This window comes from Podarcis vaucheri (genome assembly GCF_965113315.1).
Source record: "Podarcis vaucheri genome assembly, chromosome: 5".
Lineage (NCBI taxonomy): Eukaryota > Metazoa > Chordata > Lepidosauria > Squamata > Lacertidae > Podarcis > Podarcis vaucheri.
The window spans coordinates 80,406,047-80,421,672 of record NC_138763.1 but is presented as its reverse complement, the minus strand read 5'-3'; the positions used below and the strand labels follow the sequence as shown (position 1 = coordinate 80,421,672).

Genomic DNA, 15,626 nt, shown 5'->3' with positions numbered 1-15,626 from the left:
TTTGCCCAAAAGTGTGTATGGTAAGCAAAATTGCATAGAGAACTGTGTATTAGGAGAAATTCGCAGTAAAATGCTGGTGAACTTTCATGATGGTTTTTTTTAAAGCAAACAGATGAGGAAACATTAGAAAAATGAGACACTAGGGAAAAAAGAAAACCATGGAGGATGAGCTATCATGGCTCAAAACCATTGATACCCTTAATCTCCACAAATTTGTCCAATCCTATTTTAAAGCCATCCAAATTCCATAGTTTAACCATATGCTGTGTGAAAAAGTACATTGCCAAGCTCATACATCATCATATCATAACTACAAACACACACCCTTTGTAAAAGTTTAAGCTTATTTTTCAAAGAGCAAAATACAATTTTGGAACTCTCAGTGACACACTGAAGAAGAGGCATATCTTGGCAGGAAGAACCGACAGTAATTCATTGCACCAAGCCCATTGTTTCTCTCCTCAGATTCTACAAACAGAGACTCTCTTGATATGATCGAACGGAGCATCTGCTTAGTATGCCTTGATAGTCCAAGTGGGGAGGAACCCACAGATACCAACATGGCGTTGCAGCTTCTGCATGGAGGAGGCTACAGTAAAAATGGTGCCAACCGTTGGTATGATAAGCCTATGCAGGTAAGAAGTTGCTATTGGTGCATGTGAGTTCTCATTCATGTCAAAGGCGGGTCAACATGGGTTATAGCATTTTAATGCAAGCCTTCCTAATATGTACTTCCCAAACATGAACCAGGACGCAGTTACCCTCTGAAATTTGCACTTCTCTGAATTTTTCAACCCGAAACCTACATATAACAAAACATATTTTGGCAGGTAATGTGCACAAAAATGGTTTAAAAACGATGCACCAAAAATGCAGTCCTGGAGGGGAAATTACTTATAGACAGGCAGATATTCAGCAAAATCACTTGCAAAAAACATGAAATGCTCAAGACAATGCATGCATTTTTTAAATGCAATTAGTATAGCAGTTAGTGTGTTTGATTAGGACCTGGGAGAGCCGAGTTCAAATCTCCACTCAGCTATGTAACTCACTGGGTGATCTTGGGCCTAACCTACTTTACAGGCTCATCTCAGCTATCTGCCAATCTCCCATTCCCACCACCCTTCTGAGTAATACCCCTCCCCACCTTCTCACTATATAGAAGGATCTGGCAACTTCTGTTTCAGTGTATCTGAAGAAGTGTGCATGCACACGAAAGCTCATACCAAGAACTAACTTAGTTGGTCTTTAAGGTGCTACTGGAAGGAATTTTTTTATTTTGACTATGGCAGACCAACACGGCTACCTATCTGTATCTGCTACTTTACAAGATTGATGAGATGATGAATTGGGGAGGGAGAAAACCATGTACAATATCTTGAGCTCTTTCAAGAAAAGGTGAGATAGAAAGTAAATATTTAAAAAATGCTAACTGGTTTGGAAATGGGGAGAACTAAGCTCAGACTGAACTTAGCAAAATGAGAGAGGAACCAAAACGGACTGATCCATCCATCCCTACCTGTAGTTGCATGTACTATGTCATTAGTAACTGAATCAAGAAGAAGAACCTTCCCTATACTCCCAGAGCAGCTGTCCCAGACTGAAGACACATGGTGCCTAGTTAGTCATAGTCACCTTTGACTGGACTTAACCATCCAGGGGTCCTTTACCTTTACCTTTTTTACGTAGAACTTTATGTACCCTGACCCTGAGGTTTGCTTAGCTAATCACCAGTCCCTAACCAAAACCATGCCAGTCTAACCAACACATTACACTGGCCTGCTCTCTTCATCACAGCCACACATAGTCAACCCCTGAACTCTAGACCTGAGGAGCAGATCTGCCTCACTCAGGTTTCCCATTAAGCCAGCAGTATCCTCATTTGTGTTTCTCAATGTCAAACTCCACATGGGGTGGCATAACGTCCCCTACCTCTATATATAATTTGTTTCCCAGCGTATAATTTCCTCCACACTCACGAGAGTGAGTCTAATTGGCCTACAGTGCGTAACAGGCAGAAATAGCTGTATTCATTTCCAATTAAGTCAAATGGAAAATGTTAAGCTAAAGAATCCATCATGGGAGGGTGAGGAATCTAGTTTTCCCCAATCTTGCATTATTTTATGTTATATTAATATCTGGTGGAGCATATCTGCTGTTGTAATTCGCTTGGGTTAACACACATTACTGTTAAAAAAACCGACCTTTTTGTACAGGGTTAGTTTTCTTGGATGCCTCTGTGCAGCCTATCAGGACCTTTGCTGCTTGCAAGTGGTTCCGTAATTACATTGGAAATGTCATCCTGCAACCAAAGATTTTGTGGGGTTGTGGCCTTTGACTCCACTCCAGATACAGGCATGCAAGACTAGGAGCCCAACACGGCCGATAGTGAGGAGTGAATTTGCATCTGCATGGAAAAATGGGGAGGAGCCAGCAACAGGACCAGCATCAAGTGTCAGCACCCTCAGGCATCTGCAAAGGGCCTAGAGATGGGCATATCTGTCAATTACAGTTTCCCAGTCATCAAGTTCTGTTCTATACATTTCCACATCAGTTTCTGAATCGCCTCCCTACCCAAAGTCTTTATGAGAAATCAACATATCTCCTAATATATTTGCATGCAATTTAGTCTAACACGCACACATTTTTGCAAAGCAATATCCTTTAAAGAATGCATTGTCGTGTATTCTTTTTGCTAGCAAATGCATTCTTTTGCACGCATTGCCTCAGCATGTGCATTTTGTAGGCATCACTTGACTGGGGCGCGGGGGGCGGGGAGAAGAATACATTGCAAAATTCAGAGAAGTGTGCATTTTGAATTTCTGTGGTTTTGGCTCATTCAGAAAGTGTGAATTAGGTAGACTTGTTTTTAAGCGTGAACAGAATCACGTTTATTCATCCCCCTCATAAATGTGTATACCCTGTTGGTGGTGGTGGTACACTGATAAGTCCCTAGACCTGCTGCAGTGAGGAGTTAAGCTCCTTGAAGAAGGGAGGCCCATTACCCAAAGACCCTCCAAAACCTGCAGCCAAGACTGATGAATATGCACAGCCACAAGGATGGTGTAAGAAATCTAGGTCAATTCACACTTAAAGCTGAATCTATCAAACATGCCCTTTCTAAAACAATGGAACAATGCAAGCAAATAATGCTTGCATCCTGATCCAGTGACTGTCTATATTTTTGCATGTGGGAATGCATACCCCTCAACTGCCTCAACTGAATCAGGAAATCCCATTTTGGGGTGACCATGCTCTTGCACAAGAGCACAGCACCCAAAAACGTGCAAGATTGTGGCCCCGGAAAAATCTGTCTTTCTGGGCCATGCTCTTGCATGGGTCATGTGACTCATGCAGGCGCACGACCCCAGAAGCCGGGCATCCTGGTTTTCCCGCTGCAGCATGTTGGAGGGTATGGGAATGTACCTGCAGAATTTAAACTGCTTTGGGACTTTTTCCCAACAAAAACTGAAGTTTTAAGAAGTTTTCTAGAAGTTTTAAAATAAATATACAACTCAGTAAAAGAGGCAGAAGGATTCACTTGCTGTTTCTGTCTGTATATACTCCCCCTGCTCAGTTTGTTGTGGGAAGAGATGGAGTGTGTGGAACAGTGTGCGAACATTCTCCTTTCGACGGGATCGTCCTGGTACAGTGCATTGAACATTTGCTCAGACACATGTAAGTTGCTTGTGATGGGCCTGTAAGCTATTACTTCCTTCTCTTCTCCAGTGTCACTGGAGTATTGCTTATCTTCCTCAGCTGCTGGAATTATGCAGTCCTTCCAGTGACATTTTGGAAATCGGTGGCACCTTGATGAGATGCACATTTTAAATTTTATTTGGTTGTTTATGTACAGTTGTACCTTGGCTTCTGAACGCTTTGGGAGTCGAACGTTCCAGCTCCCAAATGATTGAAAACTGGAAGTGAGTGTTCTGGTTAATGAACATTCTTTTGAAAGCTGAATGTCCGACGGGGCTTCCAGGGCTTCTGATTGGCTGCAGCAGCTTCCTGCAGCCAATCAGAAGCTGCGCTTTAGTTTTTGAACATTTCAGAAGTCAAACAGACTTCTGGGACAGATTCTGTTTGACTTCCGAGGTACGACTATTAGATTTCTTACCCACCCTTTGTCGTAAAATCCCAGAGCAAGTTACAGCAATGCAAAAATACAATAAGATCAGTTAAAACAACTTAAAATCTGAAAAATAGGGTGGGTCCTAAAATATATATATCTTAGGTGTCAAAGGTCAGGATAAAGAGGTGTGTTCAGCATATGATTCCAAAATTTAGGAGCTGCGACAGAGAATCCCCTCATTTGCAACACTCTCCCCAAGTTACCTAGGGCACTGGAACTACCAAGAGGGCCCCATATGCTGATTGAAACACTGGGGAAGGAGTTGGGTCTTTCAGATGTTTGGTACCCAATCATTTAGGGCTTTAAACACCAATGTGAACACTTTGAATTGCTCCCAGCAGCCAACTGGAAACCAGTGCTGCTGTTTCACAGCTGACGTAGGTTATAATTTGTTTATGTAAAAAGATGCAGAAATCTAATCACGTGAAACCCTTTTTAAAACTTTTGACTCTTGCAAAGGGTTGTCTTTTGAGACACCTAGCGATGCCAATCGCTTCCATGGCATAACAACTCTAAAGAATTATGTAATGTGATGAAATTATAAACCTGGAATTTCAGCTTTGATGCCAGCACATCAATGACTTTAAGTAATGGGAGCGGAGAGCTTTCTAGTGTGTCTTGTTGGTAAAATAGTCTACCAGCCTAGATGTATTGATCAGTGGTGGCAGTTCCAGTGGACTGACTGACACAAATGGATTGATCATCTCCGGGTACTTGGGTGTATCCAATCCATTCATGGTCATTTTGCCCAATGGATGCAACCTAATGTAACTAACAGTACCTTAAAAAGGTAAAGGGGTAAAGGGACCCCTGACCATTAGGTCCAGTTGTGACCGACTCTGGGGTTGCGGTGCTCATCTCGCTTTATTGGCTGAGGGAGCCAGCGTACAGCTTCCAGGCCATGTGGCTAGCATGACTAAGCCGCTTCTGGCGAACCAGAGCAGCGCACAGAAACGCCGTGTACCTTCCCGCCGGAGCTGTACCTATCTATCTACTTGCACTTTGACGTGCTTTCGAACTGCTAGGTTGGCAGGAGCAGGGACCGAGCAATGGGAGCTCACCCCATCACGGGGATTCGAACCGGCAACCTTCTGATTGGCAAGTCCTAGGCTCTGTGGTTTAACCCACAGCGCCACCCGCGTCCCTAACAGTACCTTACTAATACATTAATATTAACCATTCAGAAGCAGCAGTGAATATAGATCAGGCAGCAAATGTCATGTAGATCAGTTAATTGCAGTAGGACCTTCAGTCATCTGTCTGATGTAAAAAAACACCTTTTTGAGTTCTACAGCGTCTAACAGCAAATTTATTGGCATTCTATCATTTAAAAAAAATCAGGAAAGAAGGTGCAAAGAAATTGGTCAGAGCAGATTCAGTGAGTGAACTTCCTGCTCCAAGGAGACTAAGGTGGAAATGTTCTCCAGAAATTCAGGGACACTTGGCATCATCAGCAGAAAAACTTCAAAGGTACCATCGTTTCATTAGAATTTCAACTTGTGTGTATGGGTGGTTATTTTAATGTGTTGGTCTTTCCTTAATAATATAATCAATGAATAAAAACAGTAAAAGCTGAGAGAAAGATCAGCTATAGAACATAGTGGTTTCAACTTAAGTTATTAGGGCTGCAAGCTTTTATTGACTTTCAGATTGACTAACTGCTGAGTGGGAGCTGATTGTAATCAGTAAATTCATTGACTGAATTGCCTATTTCTTTTTGCTTTAACCCATATCAGCCACAGAGAGAGATTGCGGCTGAAGAAAAGGGCTTTAATTCTTCTTCTCTGTCATTTTCCCAATGAACATCCCCCTTTCTTTCACTAAAGCTGTTGTTTGCCCCCTTGGGGATAAGCTATGGACACCTTTTTAGAGGACAAATACCTTGCAATGAGATGGTAGGAGTCCGAATAATCTCCATGACTCTTTTTATCATCAGAGAGTGCTAGAGTGGATCGCCAATATGCGCTCAGCCTGGCAGAATCCCTTTCATTAGGATAATTGGCACCAACGGGCCTAAATGGTTGTCCAATGCATAACTAAGGAGATGGGTGGAGCCAGAGGTGATAACTTGAATAAAATATTGGGAGAGCACTGGTAAGCCCTGCCCCACATAATCAAACACATGATGTGGCACACACACAGCATTTGAATGGCAATGCCCATCAACTTTGGCCTGGCCCCCTCAAATATTTTATTGGGGGGGGGGCTAAAGGACCTCAGCTACTAATAGTTGGCTCCTATGGGTGGAGCCTTCTTTGTGAAAGGGGCGTGCCTTCCCCCTCTCTTTGTGGGTTGATGTCCACCAGCTGTTTGTGCAGGAGCTGCAGGTTCTGATTGAGGTGATCTGAGGAAAAGGTCAGAGCTGGCAGCTCTGAAGAAGTATCTGCTGCAGCAACTTAAGATGTGACTCTCCAATATGGTAAATCCAGGACATTTTAAAATTTGCTCAACTCAGTTTTGGCACCTCTCAGGTGGACGCCATTGCCGTTATAAGAGAACAAGGGAGTCATCCATGCTGAGTTCTGGCACCTCTTTTTTCTAGAAAAAATAGCACCAGCAAAACCTGTATATATGCAAAAATATCCGATATACCACAAAACATCAGTTAGTCTCATTCCAGGGAAATCAAATTCAGGGTATTTGCTGTGGCAAACCTTGGAAATTTGCACTGATAAGGGTTTTGAGAACACCATAATGATATCTCATCCTTAGTATAACAGGGGGTGGAGAGGAATAACAGAACAAAAGCAAACTATGAGGGCTAAGCGTCATGCAAGATTGTGCCTCCACATTTGCCATGGCAATGTAATACTTATTATTACCGGTATGTTTCTGTCACATAATAAATGACTGCAAACATGACAGGAAGTAAATTGGATACAGCATTTAGCCTTTGCATAAAATGCAAAGAGCAACCTCTATTTGTACACATGGTGCACCCTAAGCAAGCAAATGAATAAGTCAAGACATACAGAGTGGGGAGAAAATGTATAGGCAAGAGTGACAGCAAACAACTCATTTGAGTAGACAATTTGAATTGAAGTATTAGTTCTTTGCATGTTCCCTTCTGTCCCTACAAAGCCTTTTTCTCCTGCATTGCATTTTCCAACATGCCATATGATCATATAGCTTTTATAAAACAGCTCTGAACAAGACATATAATACAAGGAATTTGTCACAATGGCCCAGATCCCAAGATCACCTGCCTAACTACTTTGGGGCATAGTCCAGGAGAAACAAAAAAAGAGATTAAAATAAATAAATTACACAATAACTTTCCTGTTCTCACTTCGGGAGTTTTTCATCATTTTCTAGGATGGTGAAAAATCTAGATTTTATTGCTTATAAATTTGAAAACTACGGAAAAGAGTTTATCAAGAAACAGAAGATGAGCCCAGATGCCTACATCCAAGTGGCACTACAGCTGGCATTTTACAGGTATGTAATTATTTTGATTATTGATTATTGATTGGATTTATATAACGCCCTATACCCAGAGGTCTCAGAGCAGTTCACATAATAAAATCAATAAACCAGCTATCAGCTCTTATTTGAAGCTTGCAGTTCAATAGCTGACCACAGATTATGCTCTGGGAGGCCTCCAGGCAAGAATGAGCAAAATATCAGAGCCTTTTCTCATGACCCAGGGAACCCACCTTCTTGCTCACCTTTAGGAGAGTGAGAGTCAAGGCAGAAATTGTTCACACTATTGGTAACTGTGTGGATGGTTATGTAAGTATAAATTGCAGGTTTTGGGGAAATGATAATCAAGACAGGGACAGTGTGGCACTAGCAGTGGGTTTACTTATTTAACCCTTTATCTCCCTTGTTTCCAATCTACATCAGGAACCCTTTACCAACCATTTGCATCAGGAGGAAAGCTCCCACTGGTAGCAATGGGAGCATAGCTGTCAACGTTTCCCTTTTTTAAAGGGAAATTCCCTTATTCCAAATAGGATTCCTCGCAAGAAAAGGGAAAAGTTGACAACTATGAATGGGAGCTTTCTTCTTCATGCAAATAGCAGACATGCAGGGCCCAATCCAGTTCAAGACCATCGTGGGGATCTTCCATCAGGATCTAAATCTGGATTGGTGGGGAATGGGGACTCACACCTACAGTTTACACTTAAAGACATTCTTCACACAAATATATCATCTAGGTTGGCCCTGAGATGAATATCTGTTTCCATCAGATATTCAGGAAGGCCAAGGTTATGCTGCCACCAGCATTTTGGGACACAGAGCACAAAATAAGAGAGCTAATATTTGTCTCTGTCTCTCCCTGCCCTCCAGCCTGACATCTGGGTCAAGCCTGACATCCAGGAAGCCTTGAGATCACCAGTGGAGACACACAGTCTGTCCAGAGAGAACATTATAATTCATCCTTGCTCCTTTTTGGAGCACCAAGTAGAATGACAGAATAGAGGTTGAGAAGCATCTTGGTGCTGTGGTGTTTGAACCTGGCCATCCTGGGTGTTAAATGCTGGGTCTAATTATGATGGTTAGGAAATGCAAGCAAGAAATGCAAGCAGAAGGTCTACCTCCCCTTCCTCTTCCTGCTTCTTGCATTTGGTCCAAGTTCATCTCTCAGCAGATGCCTCTATTGTACTGATCACTATTAATCTTATTCCACACCACCTTGGGAACCAATTGGTTGAAAGGGGGAGGTATATCAACACACAAGATGCAAACAAGCAAACAGATAGGATAACTGAACAAATGATCCTCCCTCCCCTTGGCCAGCTTTTGCTACACCTGTCTTCGGTCAGTCTGCTTCCAGTGTGCAGATCAGTTCCCAACTCCCACCTTCCTGTTGCCCAATCAAACCAATCTCACGTCCCTCTGGAAAGGGCAGCCCTCTGTGGCATTTCCTTCCTTCTCTGCATAAACTGTAGTACAACCTAGGCCTTGGCCTAATGTCATTACATGGTGCATTTCCCCACCTCTGATAATAATAATGATCCACTTCCTTGGCTGTTGCTAGCAGCAGTGCTGGATTTAGGGCAGTGCAAATTATTATTATTATTATTTCCCCAGGCACTCTGGGTGGCTTCCAACAGAATATTAAAAACATGATAAAACGTCAAACATTAAAAACATCCCTAAACAGGAGTGCCTTCAGATGTCTTCTAAACGTCAGGTAGTTGCTTATTTCCTTGACATCTGATGGGAGGGTTTCCACAGGGCGGGTGCCACCACAGAAAAGGCCCTCTGCCTGGTTCCCCTGCACAGGGAGTCAAGCCAAGGGGGCACAAAACAACAACAACAACAACAACAACAACAACAACAACACAGGTGCCTACTGAGAAGATCCAAGCAACTGTACCAAAAAGAATTATTGTGAAAATAAGAATTGGGGGGGGGGGTGTTGTCCTCACTCAGGGTGCCATTTTACCAAAGTAAAATGGTCATACCAATAAGTAGCTGTCCAACCACTTCCAGCCTCCTAGTTGTGGTGCAGCCAGGAAGGAAACAAAGCCCCCTCTGCAGTGAACAAGCAGAAGAGTAATAGGCCCTAATTAGCAGACAAATCAGAGTATATAGATGCAGATTATCCTCGTTGCCATTAGAATCTGAAGAGTAGCAAACATTCCCTGCTTAAAGCATCATGAATTTAACTGGGAAATTAAATGAGGTGCCCTGGAGCCATGTAAAAAAGAAAGGGGGGGGGACAGCTTTGCTAGACAGCAAACATTTATCAGCATAGCGTTAAAGAAAAAGGGGCATGTGAAGATGGAGGTGAACAAAGGGCATTCTACAAAATTAAGGTGCTGAGCTGCTGCTCTGTGACACAGCCAGGTTTGCTTTCAGTGTAGATAAATGGCTTTGGGATTCTCTTTAGTAAATTAATCTAAAGAGTGGAGCAACATACACATTCCCATGGAGCCTTCTCTGTGTTGCTTTTCAGCATGGGATCTTTAACGTGAAACAGCAAGCTTTTCCACCCGGTTGATCAAAGCATGCCCTGGCCTCATTCTAGCCTTGGTAGGGCAGCACATTCCTTCAACTGCAAGCCTCAATGCCACAATAACAATGTGATATCCTATCTCTGTGCAATAGACTCTGAGGAGGAAAGATAGTTGTGCCTGTAAATTGGTTCGATGTGTCCTCCACTGTAAGCTAAGGACCAACATTGCCTCGACCAAGTGCCATCTGTCAACCACAACCTGGAGGGCCCCACAGTGGAGGAAATACAGATGTGATAACTGCAGCTAGAGTGCCTATAGATACTATGCTTTAACTTTAAGGCCATTTCACACATTCCACGGCAACAAGCACATATTCACAGCTGGATTATGGAATCCAGTGTCACAAACTGTGATGACAGCCACCCGTTTAGATGGCTTTTAAAAGAGATTATACACAGCTGCCGATAGACCAATTGCTCATGAATATGTCACATTCACAATTGTCACATTCATACTTTCCATTGTTAAATAAACTTCTGAAAAATATACCACCCTAGTTTACACACTATAGTAAACCATAGTTAATGATTTAACTAAATACAGCATGGTATTGTTTTTCCTATTGAATTGAAATAAAAAGAGTTGCCATCCCACAAGCCAATGATGAATCATGCCGTGATTTCATTATGTAGCACAAATGACATATTCCTTGAGCTTACAACAAGCAAACGGCTTTACTAGCCCTGTCGTCAGACATAAAGGATTTCTTGGCTAGTACCGCATTAACCAAAATGAATTCAGCCATATGTGCATCAATCTTGTCGTTTAAAGGGGGGGTGCCATGTCTAGCCTTTGTCTAGAACTCTATTAGCATAAACATGAAATATTATGCCAAATAAAAGTCAAGGCTGCAAAACGAAAACCCAGAGAGCCTATTTTTATTTCATACCATCACCCCCCGCTAAAATCACTATATGTATTTCACCATGCCTGTAGATTATACGCGAGACTTGTTCCCACCTATGAAAGCGCTTCCATACGGCGGTTTGAAGAAGGAAGAGTAGACAACATCCGATCTGCAACTCCCGAAGCTTTAACTTTTGTCAAAGGAATGATTGATAAAAAATCATCTCTGCAGGTAAGAGTATTTACACACACCCCTTTATGCTGTTATATCCTGCAGGAACAGGACCAACTCTAGATTTGCAGAGGCGGGGCTAGAATAAGATGTCCTTAGTAAGACTCCTCTGAATGAGACCACTCTCACCACTCCTCTCTCTCTCTGGCCCTGCTCCTGCTCAGTTCCTGTGGAAGGGCCATAGCTCAGTGGGAGAGCATGTGCCTGGCATGCAGAAGGTGAAAGGTGCAATGCCTGTCATCTCCAGGTAAAGTTGGGAATATGCCCTGTAAGGAAACATGCTGCTCATGTTTCTAAAATGGACAAAGGGATGGGGACTTGGAGGTCCACAAAAAAACAACACCGCTTTGGGCATCACAGCAGAGTACCACTTGGATGTGTCAGTTTTTAATAATAAATAACTTGAGGAAAAGTTTTTAAATGACAGTTGTGGCAGTTGGGAACCCGCAAAAAAATCTTACTTTGCCAAATCTATATTAGGCATTACAAGTATAGGCCATCATAAAACATCCATATATAAAGTTTTAAAATATATACAAATAAACAGCCATGCATAATACGTAGTAACAAGAATTTTCATTGGAATTTCTTCCCGCTAAATGGTGCCATTTGCCACTCTAAGAGATATTATTGACAAATACTCAGCCCCCCCCCTTGCAGTTAAAAATTGGAGTCTACCTGTGGTCCTCAGATTAACTAACCCTAAATTAAAGGATCCAGTTGGCAAAGCAATGAGATTGTTGTGATAGATTGCCCATAATTTTTGGAAGCAAATTTGAGCTTTTAATTTGACTTCAGATTTGGCCGCACCAATTTTGTAAAGGGTGTGTTTTGTTTTTTGTTTTTTTTAAGGGTGACTTGAAGAGTTGGCAGCTTCCACACAGTGCAGCTGCCCACATTGCACTATCATGAAGGGATGGCCCATGTCATGATGCCTCTTGCCATAGTGGGTTTTCCATCCCTCAGAGAAAGGTGTGCACCTTTGTTAAAAAAATTAAAGGAGGGCACTCTCAATTTGTTTGATATCGTAATGGAATAAGATGCTTTCGTTTTCATTGTCCAAATGACCAAATTTTGGTCAAGGAGATAAAGAACTACACAACTTTTAGAGGACATGTGAAGGCAGCCCTGTATTTGGAAGTTTTTTTTATGTTTGATGTTATATTGTGTTTTTTATATGTGCTGAAAGCTGCCCAGAGTAGCTGGGGCAACCCAGGTGAATGGGTGGGGTATAGTAATAGTAATAGAAATAGTAGTAATAGTAATAACATGATAACCAAATTAATTTAGAAGCCGCTGCAAATCCACATAAGTTCCAGTGTGTATAGGCCCTGGATTGCCTTTTAAACATTTAGTAAGGGGCAATGTAGGGGCGCAGGTGGCGCTGTGGTCTAAACCACTGAGCCTAGGGCTTGCCGGTTGGAAGGTCAGCGGTTCGAATCCCTGCGACGGGGTGAGCTCCCGTTGCTCTGTGCCAGCTCCTGCCAACCTAGCAGTTTGAAAGCACATCAAAGTGCAAGTAGTTAAATAGGTACCGCTCTGGCGGGAAGGTAAACGGCATTTCCGTACGCTGCTCTGGTTTTGCCAGAAGTGGCTTAGTCATGCTGGCCACATGACCCGGAAAAATTGTCTGCGGACAAACGCCGGCTCCCTTGGCCAGTAAAGTGAGATGAGCGCCACAACCCCAGAGTCGTTCGCAACTGGACTTAACTGTCAGGGGTCCTTTACCTTTAAGGGGCAATGTACACACAACAAAGAAAAGCAGTGGTTTGGAGTCTGCAATTCTAAGCAGAAAAGGGAGAAAGGAAAAGAGGGATGAACTCTTTGCCTATCTGGCAATTTTCAGCTCAAAATCACGTCAACCCAGCTGCTTCCCCCACCCTTCCACCCCACCCTCTTCACATTTACATAAAGCTCCAGAAACAAACGTACATCTGGAATCCTACAGGGGGAAATCAGTTTGGAGAGCCATTTCAGTGTGGGAAAATGGTAGGCAGGCAAGCAAAGAATTAAGCACCCACTCACAGCTCTTGACTGTAACGTCCCAAAGATGCTTTTCTTCACGAACAAACAAAAAGTCTGCCAAGGCACACATTTGCGTGAAGTGTGCCCTTCACCCCTAAGGAAAGCAATTCAGTGGTGCTTGCAGTACAAATGAGCACAGCGGGGAGCTCAGTGGGCCAATTCTGTACCTTCTCCCACTATATTTTTTCCCTCTGAGGTAATTATCCCATCTCACCTCATAGCATTTGAACTCGTTAAATCCTTCCAGCTACAAATGCAATATACTTTAGTGTTTCCTTTCAACATTTTGACTTCCTTTTTGCAGCTGAAGACAATAGGGGTTTTTTTTGGGGGGGGACGACTCAGAGGTGTAAAAGAGACTCTGTCACCCTCGCTGGTTTTGCCCAGGTGTTTTCTCTGACCCAACAGACCTGGTGCATGTTTGAGAAGCACCCAGAAAATATGAGAAAAGTGCAAATGGAGAAGACAGTGGGATGAGTGTGCCACATGCCATGGCGATAGTGCCTTTGACATCCCACTTGTAACTCTGAAAGAGCCTGTCTCTATTTTAAAAATGGAACTACAGTGGTACCTCAGTTTTTGAACGTCTCAAGAGTCAAATGTTTCCGTTTTCAAATGCTGAAAACCCAGAAATAAATGCTTCCGTTTTTCAACACACCTCAGAAGTCAAATGGCTTCCGCTGAGTTTGTTTCAATTTTTTCTATTGAATTTGCAGGCCGCCCTTTGTGCCTTGGTTTTCGAACGTTTCAGAAGGCGAACAGTCTTCCGGAATGGATTATGTTCGAAAACCAAGGTACTGCTGTACATGTTAGGGCTGATGCTAAAAACAGTGGACCACCATCATCTGTTCCACCTGCCCCTGTTAATATTTGGTAATGTTACATGAACCCCAGTTTCCAAGCAATGAAAGACCTCAGGGGAGCCATAACATACATTGGGCTTGGTTTCCTTAGACAATGTCACTGGAGACCTTGCAAAACTCAGTTGTAACTTCTCAGCAAAAGTAAGAATCCAATGCATTCTAAGTAACCACCACACAATAACTATTTGGGATAGCAAAGGATAGGGATGGGGAACCAATTCAATTCAGTTCACATTTAAAGCTGAATGTATAAAATTCGCACTTCCAAAGCAATATGAGAACCAAAACACAGCCATCCTTCAAAATGCACACTTATCCAGATTTTGTGATACAGTTGTCCAACCAACTTGTGTTCACAAAAATGCATCGGAGGGAGGGGGAATGTGCATAAAAAGCAATATATTTGCATTAGGTTTACTCAGATGCATGTATGTTTGATAGGTTTACATGGAAAATCCATTAAAATATTTTAATAAATATATTAGTGAAAGCAACATACAAAAATGCATTATATTACTGGAAAATGTGTTCAGAAATGTGTACATTCTCCTGCTTATTAGGAGAAATTTGCACAAAAACGCTGAAGAATTTTCATGAAGATTGCATTTTTAAAAAATTGCTACAGAAATGTGGCAAACTGAATGTAAGATTGGACAAATGAGAATGAGAATGAATTTTATTTGTTTGTCTACTGCTTGTAAAGGCTGCATTCAATCCATGGGCATAGCTGAGGAAGGCTAGGGAGCAGCTGCCCCCTCCCAAATCAATAAAATCAATACAAATCTGAGGTTCTGCCCCCCAAAAAAACCCTGCCCCCCAACAAAAGACTGCACCCCCTAACAACAATCCTGGCTACACCCATGATTCAATCCACTATCTTTAATGAAATTTGTTTAATCTAATAGTAATCGTACTTTGGTTACAAAGCCTTCTGCCAGTTTATTATTTCTAAATATTTCTTTTTGCCTATAGGACTCTGAGAAAATGCAACAATTTAAGGATGCCATAGCAGCTCAGACAAATTACACTATTTTGGTAAGCAAAACGTTGTCTTGATAAAACTCAGTTGTTTGGCATGCCTAACCATGAAATTAATTTATTCTTCAAAAGTCAGTAGATTAAAAAATGGAGCACAATACTAACAAACATCCTATATGTTTCCACAAAATGTAGAGCATACAGACCAAAGAAAACAGTCCTCCATCTTTACCAGATTTGGAATGTGAGCTGGGTCTTTTTCCCTGTGTGGAGATCCACCCTTGGTCTATTGAATTAGCTGGATCATTATTTGCACACTGTATAATAGGGTGACAATGAATGCTTTCTTCTTCTCAGTTATCAAAATAAACAATGATTCTCACAAAAGCCATAATGACCAAACAATCTAATCTAATTGAACCTAGTTTAAATGGTTAAGGTATTCTTGAATTTTCAGATTCAGTTTCACTGTCAAGATCTCATTAGCGGGGTTGGGGGGATGGGTGCAAAACAGCATCAATCAATGTTTATTATGGCAAACAGCCAGCGCGCGCGCACACACACACACACACACATATATA

General features: G+C 42.2%; 1 protein-coding gene across 1 annotated transcript in view; it reads left to right on the top strand.

Annotated features, from left to right (window-relative positions):
* The window catches only part of CHAT (choline O-acetyltransferase), a 48,230-nt gene that overhangs the window by 22,406 nt on the left and 10,198 nt on the right, over window positions 1–15,626 (top strand). Inside the window, exons 8-13 of the mRNA XM_082222414.1 lie at window positions 466–635; window positions 3,578–3,678; window positions 5,474–5,602; window positions 7,448–7,570; window positions 11,038–11,179; window positions 15,040–15,102. Of these exons, the coding sequence (XP_082078540.1) occupies window positions 466–635; window positions 3,578–3,678; window positions 5,474–5,602; window positions 7,448–7,570; window positions 11,038–11,179; window positions 15,040–15,102 (728 nt within the window). The remainder of the gene's footprint in view (window positions 1–465; window positions 636–3,577; window positions 3,679–5,473; window positions 5,603–7,447; window positions 7,571–11,037; window positions 11,180–15,039; window positions 15,103–15,626) is intronic.